The sequence below is a fragment of the Lynx rufus genome, unplaced genomic scaffold (assembly GCF_022079265.1).
Source record: "Lynx rufus isolate CCGP_SWC_20201006 ecotype Redwood Valley unplaced genomic scaffold, mLynRuf1.p SCAF_4, whole genome shotgun sequence".
Lineage (NCBI taxonomy): Eukaryota > Metazoa > Chordata > Mammalia > Carnivora > Felidae > Lynx > Lynx rufus.
The window spans coordinates 30,997,640-31,016,168 of NW_025814856.1; the positions used below are offsets into that span (position 1 = coordinate 30,997,640).

At 42.0% G+C, this 18,529-nt stretch overlaps 1 protein-coding gene across 1 annotated transcript; it reads right to left on the bottom strand.

Moving 5' to 3' along the window:
* Window positions 1-233: 233 nt before the first annotated feature.
* On the bottom strand, window positions 234-15,758 carry PSMD6 (proteasome 26S subunit, non-ATPase 6). The gene is made up of 8 exons (XM_047094900.1): window positions 15,542-15,758; window positions 14,612-14,817; window positions 11,219-11,364; window positions 10,748-10,967; window positions 10,533-10,641; window positions 5,336-5,504; window positions 573-650; window positions 234-446 (listed from the first exon to the last, which is right to left on the bottom strand). Exons 1-8 carry the CDS (start codon window positions 15,684-15,686, stop codon window positions 350-352), a joined length of 1,170 nt encoding a protein of 389 aa, XP_046950856.1. The 5' UTR covers window positions 15,687-15,758; the 3' UTR covers window positions 234-349.
* Window positions 15,759-18,529: the final 2,771 nt, after the last annotated feature.

Consider the following 18,529-nt stretch of genomic DNA (forward strand, 5'->3'; position numbering starts at 1 on the left):
TCACAAAAGCGCAAGATCATGACCTGAGCCGCAACCAAGAGTCGGTTGGTTAACCAACCGAGCCACCCAGGCGTCCCAAGTATGTACTCTTCTTCTTTCTAAAATTCAGGAGACTTTTGTATAAACCTCAGATGTGAACTCCGGCTCTATCGTCTCTGATTATCAAAGTGGCATTATTTTAATATCACCAGCCTCCGTTCTTTAAAAGTAGGTATTAATAAGAAAAAAGTAAATCGAAAGAAACAACAATGCAGTGTTTATTTTATACAGTTGAACTGGGCACATAGTAAAGTAAGCTATAAAAATTCCAAATAGTTATCTCTAAAGGAAATCCTTGGTTTACATGGTTTTACATATTAATTACTCTGGAAAGTTTCTGAACTCTGTTTAGTAGCAGATCTCCTTTCTTGATAGTTTCTTGGTACTGCCAGTTCTTGCTATCAGGTCTATAAATAAATTCAAGAAAAAGATGGCATTATTTACCAGTCACATTACTCCATAACCGTAGTCGGCCTGCTTTTAAAAAAATGCCCCTTATTCTGATACACAGTGATACACAAACTTAACAGTACCTGTTGGTTTCCACTATTTCATTTACTTTATCTATTTTGCAGTGTAGTCTCCCTGCAGCAATAAATCTGGAGAGTTCCCTATAATCAAGAGGGGGGAAAAAGGCATTAGTGTTAGCCTCATACAGAATTCTTAAAAAACATAAACTGCCCTAAATACCTGTTTCCACTCTCTCTCAAGGGGACATTTAGTTTGCTTCCAGGCTGAGCTATTGAATACGCAGTAGCCGAGAAGATCTTGGCATACTGCAGGCTCCTGTGCTAAGATGAGTACGAAATTTCCTATTTAGTGAATGAAATTATTCGTAAGCACATCTTTAAAGCTCCAAAGAAAAGCCTGGAGGGAGAGAAACAAATGGGGCAGGGGCACGTGATACAACAAGAGCAGATCATGCTCTGGATTTTCAAAATCCCTTCTGAGCATGGAGGTGAAAAAAAAAGCTGGCAAATTATTTTTAAGACCTAAGAAGATGCCAGGCTAAATTAGGATCAGGAATGAACAGATGATAGTAGTCTGTTGTGAAAAAGGTCTTTTGGAATACCTATACAGTCATGACCCCAAACCTCAAACTGAAGCTATCTAGAACATGGTCAGACGGGACTAGCATTAGCAATGAAGCACGGTCAGAGATCGTCTACCAACACAGAGGGAAAAGTAAATGCTTACAGATGTACAAAAGCTGAAGACTTTGCAATGCTACCCAAGAGAATAAATGGAAAGATGACTTCTTTAAAATAATCTACTTGTAATAGAATAGCTCAATTTAAATACAAATTATATGACAGATTACTTTCCCAGATGCTAAAACATCCTGATCCTAGCATATGAACAACAAAAAAGAGACTGAATCTTAACAAATCTCTGACAAAAGTGCTGAGAATGGTATTAAGGCAACTAATTGTGACAAATCCCAGAAACTATATTTAAAGACCCCCTGATAAACCTGGTTATGTAAAGAGAATTTCTACATAGGATACCATCACCAAAACCAAGTCACAAACTAAATGAAAACATGGACAGAAGATGTTGGCAGTGTAAATTACAAAAAAAAAAAAACCCACAGATCAAATGGCTCATTAAAATGTGGGCAAAGTTATATACACAAGGGAGATCCATTTTACTCATTAAAAATGCAAATCAAAGCTGTAATGCCATCATACTGGGGAGAAGCAAGTATAATGCAATGCTGAGGGATGTCTCCCACTTACAGAAGAGGGAGTGATATAATAAGATGCAAAGGAACTAAACGTTATTATTGAATCTTGGTAGAAAGAATTAGCATTTTTAATAAGGAAATGTATAATTTTGGAAAATCTGGTTATGAGCTTCAAAGAGCTTGAAAGCTGAAAAGGCTACGCTATTGGGAGATAGGTACAGACAAATACACAGGTGGCACACTTACTCTCCCTCAAAAATCTATCTGATCCAACCACTGGTCTTTTTCAACTTTTTTTGGGTTTTCTAAACTCACTTGTGTTCGTTTTGCAAAGACTGAAATAGTTCCATTTCCAGAGGCAGCTGCTAACCCATTTACAACTACTACTCCGGCGCTGAGGTTCACATAGAAAATTACACCGAATGTAACCACCAGCAGCCTTAATGGTTGCACCCAAATCTATCCGGGAACCTCTGAAAGCAGCTCTGACTTACACATGAGCTCTACAGACAAACTCCAGAATGCCCTCTGCTGAGGTTCGGACAGACTCCTCAACCCCAGAGCCTGACCGTGGATGCCCAAGGTGCTTGTCACTCCCAGCACCCCCAGATTTCAGAGCCTCACTTACCTGTGCCTGGACTGGTGGGGCAGACTCCTCAGTCTGGCATTCAGAACCCTGCTTGTCTGTTTCCGAACATAACGCCACACCACACCCTCCTACGTTTTTTGTGCTACTGCTTCCACCGAGAAAGCCCCCTATTCCTTACCTTCTTAGGGAAATCTTAAAAATGCAATGACCTCAAGTCCAAAGGCGCACAAGGAGCCATCTGTGTCCGTTTCTCAGGCACTTGAATCACACATACTGACTCCCAGGTATGCTCACTCTGAACTCTACACCCCAAGAATAATCTGGGCGCAGCTTCCCTGCTGTTTACAACAACAAAACTTAACTGGTAAGTCCCCAAGTTTGCATGCAGGTCCCATTTCCCTGCTTTAGATCCAAACCACCTGTCCTCTCCTCTGTGCCAACTGAACACATCCCACGTTTGCTCGTCCTGCCAGCAGGGAGTATTTCCCCAAGCCTGCAGCATGGTGCCACACACACAGAAGGTACGCAGTAAGGATGAACGGAGTACTTACTGAACAAATAACCTAAAAACCAGATTTGCATCCCAGGTTTCAAGCAGAAGACCTACCAACACACAATGGTGTAATGCAGATCACGGGTAACCTTAAACCTGTCAACAGAGTAGTATTTACTCAAGTAATGGCCCCTTCCCATTCTCCAACAATATCTAAGGAAGTGGAAGAGTGATGGAGAATTATGTTCAAAATTACTAATTCAGACCCTTCTTATTTCAACTTTTTTTTTTTTTTCTTATTTATTTTGGGGACATCAGACCCTTCTTAAAGGGAGGAATAAAAAGGATCCAGGAAGGGGTGCCTGGGTGGCTCAGTCCGTCAAACCTCCAACTTCGGCTCAGGTCGTCATCTCGCAGGTTCAAGCCCCGCCTCCAGCTCTGTGCTGACACCTCAGAGCCTGAAGCCTGCTTCAGATTCTGTGTCTCCCTCTCTCTGCCCCTCCCCTGCTTGTACTCTGTCTCTCCCTCCCTCTCGCTCTCAAAAATAAACATTTAAAAAAAAAGAAGGATCTAGGAAAAACCCAGATGTGAATTGGGTGTCAGAAATTTATTTCTAGGTAACAACTAGAGCTCTGTGTGTACATACAACTTTTGCCTTTAGAGCCGGCCTGCAAGCATGAAGGAAAAAAGTCACATACCATCTGAAATACACCATCCAGAACTCAGGTCACCGTAATAAGTTGAACACTGCAGTATGTCTAATGGCACATTCCTGCTGCTTTTCGGCACCTATCCACAATGTCATTTTGAGCCTCAAATAGCCCCCAAGTAGCGAAGGCTGGATCACCTCCGTGGCACAGTTAAGAAACGGAGAAAGGGGCAGAATCAGACCAAGGCCACATAGCTATTCAGTGAGAAAGCTAGAAGCAGCCAGGCCAGCCCTGGTTTTGCATGCACCACTCACCACAGTAAGCCACCCCTTCAGTGAGTCCTAAACAATCACATTCTTAATGGACACCCCCCATTCCAGGAACCAACTCTGCTGGGCAGTAGTTACCAGATTGGAATTTCACAGACTAGTTCAATTCAGAACTAAAACCAACCTAGGCATACCAGCCTTCTATTTTGGTAACAATAATTTTTAAAATGCAAACAAATCACTGCCTTTTTTCTTTCAAAGGAAGAGTATAAGGGGATTTCTGATAGTGACAGCTCAATAGAGGAGCTCAGGTCATACTGAAGATCTGTGTCTCTCACCCAGATGTAAACATTACCTCCAAACAAGCCTATAAGCAAATATGCATGCTGAAGCAAGTAGGGATGGAATGTACGGGTGGCTAAAATTTACTTTGAAATGTTCGAAACCTAGGATATACAGATACAGAGTAAACCAGATACAACAAAATGTTAACGATACAATCAACACTGTAACCCCTTAGCACTTCCTACAGATGTGAAATTTTTCATAATAAACCAGAAAAATCAAACCCCTAAAATGAGAATGTTCTTTCTTAAATGAAATATAGCATGATTTAACTTTACCATCTTGTTCATTGTGGGCCACTGAAAACTATCACCAACATTTATAAGACCTGTATTTGGGAAGCACTGATCCAGATACTCTAAGGACAGCACATATTCTGAATGTGTACTCCTCCCACACCCTTGTCCAGGCCACCACCTATGTCCTCCATGAGCTACTGTACTGAACGGCCAGCTCAACTAGCCTCCCTGTCCCCTTGCAGTCTAAGACACAGCATGAAAACGTATCACTCTCATGCGTAACATCCTCCAGGGGCTTTCCACAGGGCCTAGATTAAAACCGAAGCTCCGTACCACGGCCTACCAGGCCCTGCACAAACACGTATCTGCCTGACTCTCCCACAGCTCCCCCACCCCACCCCCCCTCCAACACGACCAATACACTGCAGCCAAACACATCTTTCTGTTCCATTATCTCCACAGATTCATTTCTATCTCAATTTACCTTATGTATTGATTTGCCTACTAGCTAACTCTCCCCATAGAAAGAGTATTAAAGTCCATAACGACAAGGACCTGGAACAGTGCCAACCATAGCATAAAGGCTTAGCAAGTATCTGATGAATCACTGATTCAAGGGCTAAAAGTCCCATTTTTAACAACTAATGTGACCGGAATAGCAGCAGTAGCCAAAAAACCTGAGGCATTAGCAGAGAAAGTAGGATCTTAATGTGAGGTCTAAGAAAGGCATCAGAGTCATTACTATAGCAGCAACGTAGTCCACAGAGAAGGAACACAATACTGTTGTAGTAATAACTGGTCCTAACAACCTTTCGCAAAATCACTTAACCTCTCCACAACGTGATATCCCCATCTGTTACTAAAAGGGGCATATCATGAAGGCAGAAATAACAGATGACTGTTTTGATAATATTTAGAGAAAAACTCACTTTTTTTTTTTACAATTGAGGGAAGCAGTGTCCATTGAGAAAAGGTACAAGTTGACACATAACTTCAAAGGATCTATATTAATTGTTAAACTTACTGATCAATGAATTCCACACCAACACCAAAGGCTTCTGCCATATAGCCAAGAGTTAATGACCTATAGGATTCCAGCAGCTGGCTGTATGCATGAATTCTCATTTCTCTTACATAGTATCGATAATGAGGAGCAAAAAGCCAGTCCTTTTTCATTTCCTGTTCCACAACAGCTGCAACAAATAAGATGACAAATTGTAAGAGAGAAATCAGAGACCATGTTTATAACATAAGAATTAATAGCTTTGATTCTAAGGAGCTCTTAGAAGTCACTAAAAGTGGTTAAAATATATATATGGGATATTAACGAGCAATCCACACAAATTATTTTACTACATAGTTACTGCATCACTGCTCTGAAGAGTAAGGACCTGGCAGTAAACCAAAAAGCCAAGACCCTGCTACCACAGAAACAAAGTTTTCAAAGAAGAGAGAGAAATGAATATACAAGACCTTCTTAGAGAGTAACAAATTCTGTGTAGAAAACAGAAGAGCGACGTAACAGTGACTAGGAGGCCTTCCTGTGGTTTGGGGTGGACAGGGAACCCCTCTGAGGAAGTGGCCAAACAGCAGGAGGCACAGAGCAATGCAAATAATGCAGAAGTCCCAAGGCAGGAAGAGCCCAGTTCGGCCCAGAATAGAAAGGAGGACAGATTCAAAACACAGCAACACGGAGACAGACATGGGGAGAAGGAAGGTAAGCAGGACCAAAAAAATAAAAAAATGTACTTATGTTTCTGGCTTTAACAAGATGCAAATCCCTGGAGAAGGAGAACTGTTTTGTTTTGTTTCTTGGTTTGGGAGGTTTTTTGGAGGCAGGGAAAGGGAGATTCACAGTGTTCATGTGGATTCCCCTCTTAGACATCCAAGTGAAGATATCAAGGAGACATTCAGGCATGGGTCTGGCGCTCACTGGAAAGTTTGAGGCTGGAGACATGAATTTGGAAATCACTGCCATCCAGATGTACTTGACAGAATGAAGACGGGGACAAGAGCAATGACCAAGTCTGAGGCAGTCACTAAGAGGTCTGACAAAGGATAAGGTGGTAGGTCTGGGGAAAACAAAGGTGTGTTATCGTTCAAGAGAACAAAGATGCGGGCATGATGCAAAGGCTGGTCAACATCAAAGGAGAGAAGGATGAGTGAAGCAATGCGTGGTTTAGCAACATGGAAATCAATGGCCCTATAACAAGATAATGCTTATTCACATGAATAAAATAAATGCATAAATATCAAGTCATTATGTTGTATAGCTTAAACTTACACAACATGTCCTATCTCCATAAAACTGGAAAATACAGCAAGAAAACCCAGGGAAGAGACAGGGAAGCTAACTGTTCGTCAGGATGGGTCATATCCATAAGCCGAACATAAAACATCTTCTGTCATTTATGTGCCATTTAAAAGACTGAAGAGTTAAATATAAACTATCCCTGGAAACAAGAAATGAATAAAATATCAACATAATTATTTTCCTCCTCTCAGACTGGTTAGCAGTACGGGGGCAAGGGGCCAGGCTCTCTTAAAATGATTTAAGTTGAGAGTAGAAATGGTTTATACATAAAATAAATCCATGGGGACACAGAATATAGTCAATAATGTATTAACTTTGTATGGTGACAGATGGTAACAAGATTTATATGGTAATCATTTCACAATGTATATAAACATCAAATCACCATGTTGTCCACCTGAAATTGACAGAGTATTTCTGGAGGGCAACAGTGATCAAGATGTATTGTGTTTATACTTTGTAAAATTCACTTTCTTGGGTTTCTTCCTAAGGAAATAAGTGGAAATAGAAAAAATGAATTATAAGAGAATGTTCAAAACAAAGTTGTTCACAATAGGAGAAAACTGTAAACAGCGTAATTTTTCATCAGTAGAGGATGGATTATGGCACATCCAACACGCTGAAACAGAAGGTCTTTTAAGAGGGTAACCAGAACGTCCAAGGAGCTCCACGTGTTTGATTTGCCACCACATATGCGGTGTCTGATACGTGACAGCTGCTTACAAATACTGACTCAATGATCAACTATTTTTATAGAGACATGAAAAGATATTCACGTTATACTGAGAAGAGAAAAAAAAGCGACTTAGAAAACAGCATGTAAAACACACCCACGTATGTTTAACGATGGTGTTACATGCTTGTATCTCTGGACACAAATGTCCCTGAAGGACACATTTGAAACTTGAGAGCAGCAAACACCTCTAGAGAAAGGACCCTGGCAAGCATCAGTTAGGGAGACCCATTTTCTTCTTTAAATAACATTGTTTGAAATTTCTTCATGCGTACATACAACCTTGGGTTTTTTGTTATGTTGTTTTCCATTTCTTCAAGTATGTTTGAATGAATAAAAGATTTGGAAAGATCTATAAAATGGTTCTCTCTGGAAGAATTTGATGAGTGAACACAGGTATGGATGTGGGAATAGGATTTTCTCTATTTTTAATTTTAAAAACAATCATATATTACCTAGAAAAAGATGCAGTTTCCTTTTTCAAACGAAATATTTTAAAGCACACACACTATGACCATCTGGAGAAGCAAAAAAGGCTCATAAAACCCAATAAACCCTACATGTCTCACTATACTAGAGAAGAAATGGTACAAATAATGACTTTGTCATCAAAGAAAATTTAACCATTCTTCTGCATCTAAAGTATCTGGGCAACATATTAATCTGGTAGAGATAAAAACTGTTATCCACAATGTTTAAATAAAAGACTGATTAGGGATGGGGAGCGTAGGAGGAGGTTAATACTTTAACCAGTTTCCAAAGCCATCAATTTCCTATACAACGATAGTATTTTTCCTCACTTTTCTCTTAAGTTATTGATTTAATTAACACAACAGACATTTGTACAGAGCACTTACTAATATACAGGCAATGTACTGGTAGTCAAGTTCATTACAAAGATTAAAAAAAAAAAAAACTCCCAACAATTCTAGTTGGAAGAGACAAACTAAGAAAGAACCACAAAGTAATGTGCTCTTGTAAAAATGGGGCATATGACCAATAAGCACACAAGAGGTTCAACATCAGACAGATCAGAGTCAGAGAAATGTCAAAACCACCAGATAGCACTTCACACCCACTAAGATGTCTATAATCACAAAGACACAGTAACAAGTACTGGATGTGAAGAAACAAATTCGCACACGCTGCTGGTGGAGACTTGAAATGATACAGCTGCTTTAGAAAACAGCTTAGCAGTTCCTGAAATATTAATCAAAGAATTACCACATGATCCAGGAGTTTCACTACTAAGTACATATACACACGAGAGAAATGAAAACAAAGGTCTGCGCGAAACACACACAAATGCCCATCACAGCCAAAAAGGAGAGACAACCCAATGTCCATCAACTGATGAAGGGGTTTTAAAAGTGTAGTATATCCATACAATGGAGTATCATTCAGCCATAAAACTAAATGCAGCACTGATAGATGTCACAACAAGATGACCGATGAAATGGGCAACAGAAACCAGGCACAAAATGCCACATATATGTGACGCCATTTATAGGAAATGTCAGAGTAAGAATATGCAAATCCATGGAGATAGAAAGATTAGTGGTAGCTGGGGGAGGAATGGGAAGTGACAGCTCAATGCTTCCCGATTTCCTTTCAGGGTGAAGATATTTAGGAATTCATGACGACTGCACAAATTTGTCAATAAGGCCACCAAATTTTACACTTGAAACGGGTGAACTTTATGGTATATAATTTATTTCTCAGTAAAAAAACAGGAAGGGGCATGAAATAAGAGCTCCTCAGGAATGCAGGGGAGGGATTCATTCTGAAGAGGGGAAAGGCCCCACATTTGAGCGCAGTAATGACCAGGAGACCCACAAGCATAAAAAAGGAAGAACGATAATTCTGCAATACAATCCTGTGTGCAAACACACCTGAGTATGCATGAGAAGATGAAGCCAAGCAGGAAACACATCATGGTAACGGCCCTGTTCCCACGTCACATAAGGTAAGTAACATCAATTCTCAAAAAGCAGCCTAACTTTTAACGCATAGAGAAAGCACTCCACAAACATCAGGCCAAAACCCACTTCAAAAATCGAACAAGCATTAGAGTCCCATCCCCACCCTTAACAATTCTGGTGAAGGCTATCTATTGAAGCAAATACTTTCTGGAATTTGCTGCATAAGCAAGAAAATGTATCAATGCCAAGTTCTTCAAGTTTCAGGAAGATCATTTAGGAAGGACCTTTGGGTTGACTTGATGCAAGGCAATTTTTTTATCATCTTAGTATTTGTGCTCAACAACAGAAAACCAAATGACCACAAAGGAATGGGGATGACAGGAAAATCAAGCAGATTTGGGTAGGATTATTTAACTACTTTTGGAGGGATACCACAAGTACTTTCACAAAATTATTTTCTCAACTCACAGCCCTTGGAAATGATTTGCAAATCAGCCAAAGATTTACATACTGCATAAAGAATGACTCACTGCTGAATTCAACGCTCAATTAACATTAACCCAACAGGAAATGAAGGATTCCCTCACATCTTTCCCCATAAAACTCAATACTTGTAACTGACTATGTGCTCACTTCTGACTTCTACCCCCTTAAGACTCTAAATCAGGGAGTCTACCAAACTTCTTCATCAGAGGGCCAGACGCTAAACATTTTGAAGCCACTGACAGGCACAAAGCCCTCTGTCACATATTCTTCTCAGTTCTTTAAAAAAAAAAAACATTTTGTTATTTTTTTAGTTCTTTAAAAAAAATTTTAAATGGGTGTCTGGGTGGCTCAGTTGATTAAGCACGTGATTCGACTTTGGCTCAGGTCATAATCTCACAGAGATGGAGACCCGCATGAGGCTCTGTGCTGGACTGATACCGAGGCTGCTTGGTATTCTCTCTCCCCCTCCCGCTTGCACATGCGCACTCTCTCAAGATAAATGAACTTAAAAAAAACTTTTTTCAAACAAACCTTTAACGGTGTGAACATCAATCTTGCCTACTGGGCTATACAAAAACAAGTCATAGTCTGCTAACCCCACTCCCTAAACAAAAGGGGCAAAACATTAGCCACACTGATCGAAGACCAGCAGCTACCTGCGCAGTGTTTTTCACATATATAAAAAGTCACCTTAGTTATCTGCACACCGAATCAGGATTAAGACGAAGACAGACAACCGACACGAGCAACTGAACTCTATCCTTACCTAACGACTGGAAGAAAACCGAGTAACGGCATTCATAGAGGGAAAACAGATACTGCCGAACTGCCGGAAGGCTGTGCAACACCTCCAGGATCTCTGCTCCTTTAATCACCTACAAATTAAAAAGAAACAAACACAATTGTGTGCTTTCGTGAGTACTTAAGTTAGAAAAGCAGGCAGTAGTTTTTAAATAGGAGTATTAAAGATGTAGTTGTTACCTTTTCCCGGAGATCAGGTCTTTCTAAGGCAATCATGCTGACATAGACAGTGTAAGTCACAAAGGTTTTATAATCCATAAGTTCATAGGATGTAAATGTTGAAACTGTGTCAAGGAAGAGTTCAGCTGCCTGTTTGAAATCACGAATAGCCACACAGTAAAGACCTTGATATACTTTTAGGCGGTTTCTCCTGTCCCAATCTCCTCCTTCCTCTATTAAGCTATAAATAAAAAATAGTAAGGTCACAATCTGGAAATAGACAAGGCCACTTTTTATCAATTTTGTGTTATTTTCAAAGAGAAAACAACAACTTGAATCAAAAGAAAATATTTAAAGAAAATATTTTACTAAATAAGTACTTGAATTATTTGACCAATTTATTAGTTGTAAATAAAAGAGGCAAATTTCTTACATCGGTTTCTTATTTATAGCATAATTGAGAGAGAATATATCCCCAGCATTAAAGAGTACCTTTTGGCCTTCTCCGTGTTTCGTGTGATGAGATCATTATCCATATAAAATAAGCCAATCCTAAGAAGATAAAACACAATATCCAGTCGGTGACCCAAGGCCACGGTTTTGTCATATGTCTTGCGAAAGGCTGTCAGAGCACCCTCCTGTCAAGAAAAGCAAGGCAACAGGTGAGAAAAGTTGAAAGTTTCAAAAACTATCAAATGTCTGGAATTTTCTTAACAATGGGTAGAAGGAACAGGTAGGAGCAGGGATAAAATAACTTAGGCATAAACTGATAATTGTCGAAAGTGGGTGATAACTACATGAAGGTTCATTGTACTTTTCTATCCACTTGTATAAAAAATACATCAAATACGCCTAAACATATACTCAACATTCTAAAAAATAATGTAAGAAAAATAGTCACAATTTAGTCACAATTATTTCAATATTCTTTGCTCCACATTTTCAGTACTTTTCCCCTTAATTATACTATACTACTTTATTGTAAATGATCACACTACTTAAAAGGTTAATAGAAACTTTCCCTAAATCATTGACTATGAAAATACAAAGGAATGTTTATACAATTTTGTGTTAAAGCACTGTGGGATGAGATTTTTTTTTTTAAGTTTATGTACTTTGAGAGAAAGAGAGCATGAGCTGGGGAAGGATGGGGGAGTGGAGGAAGAAGGGGAGAGAAGGGGAGAGAGGGGGAGAGGGGGGGGAGAGAGGGGGAGAGAGGGGGAGAGAGGGGGAGAGAGGGGGAGACAGAGAATGAATGAATGAATATCCCAAGCAGGCTCGATTGCCAGCTGGAAACCCAACGCAAGGCTCAAATTCACTCACCGTGCGATCATGACCTGAACTGAAATCTAGGGCCAGAGACTTAACTGACTGATCCATGCAGGTGCCCCTAAGATGTTTCTACTGCTTTAAAAATACCAACATAAATACAATCATTTGTCTATACTTGGTACTTCTTTTTTTTTTAGTGTTTATTTTTGAGAGAGAGAGAGAGAGAGAGCATGAGCATGTGCACAAGACGGGGAGGGATCCCAATCAGGCTCTGCCCTGACAGCAGAGTCCGATGTGGGGCTCAAACTCATGAACCCTGAGATCATGACCTCAACCAAAGACAGGGGCTTAACCCACTGAGCCACCCAGACACCCCTATACTTGGTACTTCTTAGTATGTGTCTGGCCTTGTTTTATGTAATTATAAATTACACCTCTTAAATTAATAATAGGGGCTAGCAAGACAATAATGGGCACAGCCAGCACTCAGATCTTGGTTTCTAAGTACAACTCCCTTCCCACCCTGAGAAACAGATGATTCCAGGTTTGGAGAGTAAAAATAACAGGTGAGCCTGTAACATCCTCTCATGTGAGAAAATAAGGATGACCAATGAGATGTCAAACAAAAAAAACCTTCTTGAAGGAGTTTCCACTAACCCATCTGTAACAAAATGAGCACCATGAAGAATAAGGACTGTAGTCAATGGTAATACAGTGAATAATAAAAATCCATTAAGTAAGAGTAAATAACATATTAAAAATGAGAGTAGGGGCGCCTAGGTGGCTCAGTGAAGTGACCGACTCATGATTTCGGCTCAGGTCATGACCTCAAGGTTCCTGAGTTCAAGGCCCGAGTCGGGCTCTATGCTGGCAGTGCAAAGCCTGCTTAGGATTCTCTCTCTCTCCCTCTCTCTTTGCCCCTCCCCTGCTCACGCTACCCCCCCCCCCTCAAAATAAGCAAAAACACATTTTTTAAAAATCAGAGTAAACAGGAGGGAAAAAACGAAAAGTTACTTAATAAGCATGGAAAATGATAGGAGCACATCACCAAGGGATAACCCCTGATGGTGACTCAACCGTGTCCTTGTTGAAACTCCTCAAATCCAGAATCAACAGCTTTAAGTTGCTCACTCACACGTAATAACGTACCCTCTTTAAAACCAAAGCACATCACACAACTGGGAAAACCACACAAACTATCAGCTATTTTTAAACTCTTCTGATTTTTCCAAATTTTTAGTGACCACATATCACATTTACAAGAAGAAAAAGCTTGTTTTAAGCCTACAATAACAATAACTCTGGTCATTAACATTTAAGCACTCTTTGCCGGGTACGAAGCTAAGCTCTCTGCCCCCATCTTTAACCCTCACTAAGTACAAACTGTCGTTATCCCTATTTTACAGATGAGGAAATGGAGGGTCCAGTAAGTCATAATTACTGAAACCAGAACTCTAACCCGGCCCATCTGATCCAAGAATCCACACTATGACACTTTTTTATACTGATGCCACGACATCTGTCATCTAAATACTTCAGGAGGCACAACTTAAAATTAATGACATTCAAAGCCCATCCTCTTACCCACTATTAACACAGCTGCTAAATTAAAAATTCAAAAGGTCTAACACCTGTAGGTATTTCCTCTCATGCACTGACGGGAAAGAAATCAGGTTGCCTAATATGTGGAAAAACCGGCCATATATATGAAGACAAAAATCCTTCCCTGTCCCAGCAATGTCATTTCCCAGAATCCTCTCGAGAGAACATGAGCTATATACACAAGGAAGCCCATTGAAGCAACCAGCACAAACAGCTGAAAAGAACATACACGTCCACTATTGGCTGAAGGGCCAAGGAAACAGCCCGACAGTGGACTACTAGCTAGGAATTACCCAGAATGAGCGAGAGTTATGTACGTTAACGTGGAAAGATCACGACGTAACGCTGAATGAAAAAGTAAACAAGACAACATGGGTGCCCTAACATCCCACTTATTTAAAACAATTTTTTTAAGTAGTGTCTACGGGGGCTCAAACTCACGACCCTGAGACCAAGGGTCACATGCTCCACGGAGCCAGCCAGAAGCCCCCAAAAAGTTTTTTTTTTTTTTTTTTGAAACACTATCCTACCCAGTTTCTACAGGTACATTTACATGCCTGTAATAAAAGAAGTAAAAAGATTACCTTTCAGGAGGCAGGGAACAAAGAAAAATCAAATAGAACTTCAGCATTAAGTGTAATGTTCGGTTTCTTATAAGGCGACTCTTACTTACATAAAGAGTAATTTTTTAACTCCTCCAAAAGAGCCGATGCTTTCCAAGCAAGGTGAGAAAGAAAGGTGCACTACTGGGAATGATCCCATGGTTGTCGAAGCGGTACACAAAAACGTCTGCACCTGCACTTCCGTGTTTAATGGCACTCCTGACAGACTGGAGCAACAAAACTTTCTCTTTACTCACTTTTGTGCTCATTCACGAGGCCAGGTAAGCACATTACCTTTGTATTTTAAGAAGGATGTTAATTTTTTACGTGAGACGTTATTAACCTAGAAAAGTGCTTATCTGCGGCTATAGAAGGTGGGAGGAGGGGCGGGGGGACCACCTCGGCTCACCTTGTCACCTATCCGGCACAGGTACTCGGCCTTCGCCATCATGGCATCCCGGATTTCGCTCTCTCCCAGATTCTTCTCTGCATCTTCCAGCTCCTCGTCCAAACGTTTCAACTCTTCCTCATTCGCCTTCTTCATCTTACTGAGCAGGTCTGTATCCATCTGCCAGTCGAGGGATTTGCACAGGGCTTCGTAATAAGGAGCCATGTCTGCGAGCCAAAGAGAGGGCCGTGACTTACGAGCGGGCGCCCCTGGTACCCTCAGGTCCGTGCCCACCCCCCTCTTCGTCTCGCACGAGCCGCTGTCCTCCCCGTCACCGGGAAGGAACGGGACAGAGCCCGGCGAAGGGCCTGGCGAAACGTAAACGCCTGCTGCTGGGAGGTTGGCATCGAAGCCAGTCCTGGCTGGGGACAGGGCAATCCTGTTTGCCTCCGGCCGGCTTCTGTTCCAAAAAAGCCTTCAAGCAGCGGAAAGAGGCCAGTTTGTGCACACGCGCCGCCAGGCCTGTTCAAGGATACAGAGCCCAGGGCCAGTGCCTGCGACGCACGACTCCGCGACCCCAGACTTCCCCTCCGTGCGGACAGCTGGCCCCTCTTACAGGACCGCCCCCGCCCAGGCCTAGCCGCTGAGGAAAGCAGGTCCCGAGCCCTTCTTCTGTGCCGGGCACGCAGCTCGGCACCTCGGCACTCCCGCCCAAGCCACCTTCAGAGGGGAAGGGCCGCCACACACGCAGACCCCTCTGACGGCACGGCGGCAGGGCCCCGAGGGCACCCCTAAGGGAGGGAAGGTCCTGAGAGCCCGAGAAGGCGAGCCTGGTCTCCGGGGGCCCGTCACGGGGCGCCCCGAGCCCCTGCGGGGAAAATGCCCGCGGGCTCCGGGACGCGGGGCCAGCCCGGGCCTAGGCCGCTGACTCGGCGCTCGCGCGGGCCTCACTATTATCCCGGACGGCCGCCATCAGCTCGTCGCGCACGGCCGCGTCTCCGCGGTGCTCGGGCAGGCTGAGCAGGAAACGCAGCTGCGCGATGCGCAGGTCGGGGTTCTTGGGCAGACCCTCCTCCTCGAGGTTCTCCAGCGGCATCTCGGCGGCGGGGGTAGCGGCTGAGGGCGGACGGCAACTCGGCGATGATCCGCGGCGGCTGCGGCAGCGGAAGCGGGAGGAGTCGGCGAGCGCGCCCGGCAGCCTCCGGCCCGGCTTCCGGTCCCGGGTCAGCCTCCGCCAGCGGCGTCCTCTGCTGGACGCGCTACGGAACACCTCGCCCGGCATGAGCGCCGGCGCCCCCGTGTGGTCCCAAACGGCTTTCCCTCGCTCTAGGCCCCCTAGAGTCCCTGTACGCTAGAGGCCCAACTCCCAAGTTCGATTTTCCAAAAGTCTCCCTCCCTCGCTTTTTAGCTAGTGTACTTTTCATTCCGTTCCTAAGTGACAGGAGCTGGCAAAGTTTTTGAAAATATCGCCACGACCACCACCATCATCATCGTCAATAACAGCAACAATAAAAACAGACACCAAAATTTGTGGCATCCGTACTCTGCCCGAGCAAGGCCGTGTATCAGCTATTCAGCAATGCCAGGGGAAAAACCTCTGTCCACAGCTGCAAAACCCACGTTCTTTCCTCTAGTCTAAGGAAATGGCACCCCGAATTCCAGCCTTAATACAACGACATGAACATTTTATTTATGCATCATTTAAACCATTGCACGCCCGCATTTTCAGCCTTTTTGTTCATGTTGCTATAGGGTCTTCAGACTCGGTACTAGTTACATGAAATTCCATCTGGTGAATTTGCCATAATTTACTTTTACTCTTCCCTCCATGAGAGGTACCTTTAGGTCGGCCATGGTTATTGTTTTCCTACTATAAAAACTGAGATGAGGCGCCTGGGTGGCTCCGTGGGTTAAGCTTTTGGTTCAGGTAATGATCTCACGGTCCATGAGTTCGAGACCGACATCAGGCTCTGTGCTGACAGCTCAGAGCCGGGAGCCTGCTTTGGATTCTGTGTCTCCCTCTCTCTCTGCCCCTCCCCCACTCGTGTGTGTGTGTGTGTGTGTGTGTGTGTGTGTGTGTGCGCGCGCACGCGTGCTCTCTCTCTCTCTCTCAAAAATAAGTATTAAAAAAAATAATGAAAAAAACAACTGGGATGAACATCCTTGGGTGCGTACATCATTTGATATTTTGCGGGTATTTCCCTTAGCATGCATTCCCATGCAGGATTAACAAAGGGAAAGAACGTTCTATGAGTTTTAAAAATGTAATGTCACATGGTTTTCCAGAGGAGTTGAGCCAGTTTATATAGGCAGTGAAAATTTGGGACAGCAGTAGGCATCATACCACACATTTTTAAATTATTTACTTGTTTTGGTAAAAATAAGCATTTCGAGGACCCCTCAGATGATAGAGAAAATATAAAGAACACAGAAAAAAATTACTAGCACTCCATCATGTTAAACTTTCAGTGAAGAACTCTCTAAACCATCTTTCATTCATTCACTCATTCAACAGATATTATCGCATGCTTGCAAAGTACCAGGTGCTATGAACAGAGAGAGAGAGAGAGAGAGAGAGAGAGAGAAGGAGAAAGAGAGAGAGAGGGAGAGGGAATCCTAAGCAGGCTCCACACTCAGTCTGCTCCCAATTCAGGGGTTGATCCCATGACAGTGGGATCATGACCTGAGCCAAAATCAAGAGTCAGACGATCAAGTGACTGAGCCATCCAGGTACCCATTAAAAAAATATTTTTGTTTTAGATTTCATTGTTTTCATGTACCAACTTTTATTCCATCAATCCTTAATTGCTATCAATTTGGATAATTTTTATTTCCTCAGTCTTATAAATACCATACTACTGATCATGTATGTGTATAAATTTACATATTTATACAATTATTCCTTAATCCAAATCCCTAAAGGTGTAATTTCTGAATAAGAGAGTCTAAGCATTTTATATTTCGACATACTGTGTAAGAATTATATAAATTAATTTTCAAAAAAATGACAGAGCAATTTACGGTCCCACCAGTATTAAACAGAGGACCCATCTCCCTCTTTATCAGTACGCTTCTGTCAACCATTTTAAGCTTTGGCAACAATAGCAATGTTGCTTTTCCTTTACATTTTTTTTTTAATTTTTTTTTCCAACGTTTATTTATTTTTTTTTGGGACAGAGAGAGACAGAGCATGAACGGGGGAGGGGCAGAGAGAGAGGGAGACACAGAATCGGAAACAGGCTCCAGGCTCTGAGCCATCAGCCCAGAGCCTGACGCGGGGCTCGAACTCACGGACCGCGAGATCGTGACCTGGCTGACGTCGGACGCTTAACCGACTGCGCCACCCAGGCGCCCCTACATTTATTTTATTATTATAAGGTTGAATTTCTTTCACGTTTCTACTACTATATGTATTTCCTCTTATGAAATGCCTCTTTTGCTTTGTCAATTCTTCTATGGAATTTTCTTATTAATTTGTAAGCACTCTTCATATCTTAAGGATCTTAACTGTCAAGTGTTGCAAATTTCCCTATTGTTTTACATTTTTCTGGAATCTTCTCAACATAAAAGTTTACCATGTTTATATAGTTAAATTTATCAATCTTTTCCTTTATGGTCTCTGTTCTCACAGTCAGGTCTTAGTAAGATCTTTCCAACATCATGGTTTGGAAAGTATTAACCCATGTTTCCTTAAATATTTCTTTCTTTCTTTCTTTCTTTCTTTCTTTCTTTCTTTCTTTCAGTACTTTAGTCTTTGATCCATCTGGAACATAAGTCTAAAAATACATAAAATATTTTCATAATTTACTAGGCAAAAAATATACATATATTATGATCGTATTTTTCTAATCCAGAACTCATTACTTGACATAAGACTTGACAGCAAAGAATATTTGCAGACAGCTCTATCTTAACAAAATAGGCCTGTTCTCAAATGTC

Bases quoted from the DNA above. Each gene is read 5' to 3' on its own strand.
- PSMD6 (XM_047094900.1), bottom strand. From the start codon at position 15,686: ATGCCGCTGGAGAACCTCGAGGAGGAGGGTCTGCCCAAGAACCCCGAC. The intron at 11,365-14,611 runs GTGAGCCGAGGT...TTTTCTTGACAG, and splicing joins TGTGCCGGATAGGTGACAAG to GAGGGTGCTCTGACAGCCTT. The intron at 651-5,335 runs GTAAGTTTAACA...TCTTGATTATAG, and splicing joins GGTGTGGAATTCATTGATCA to GGAACTCTCCAGATTTATTG.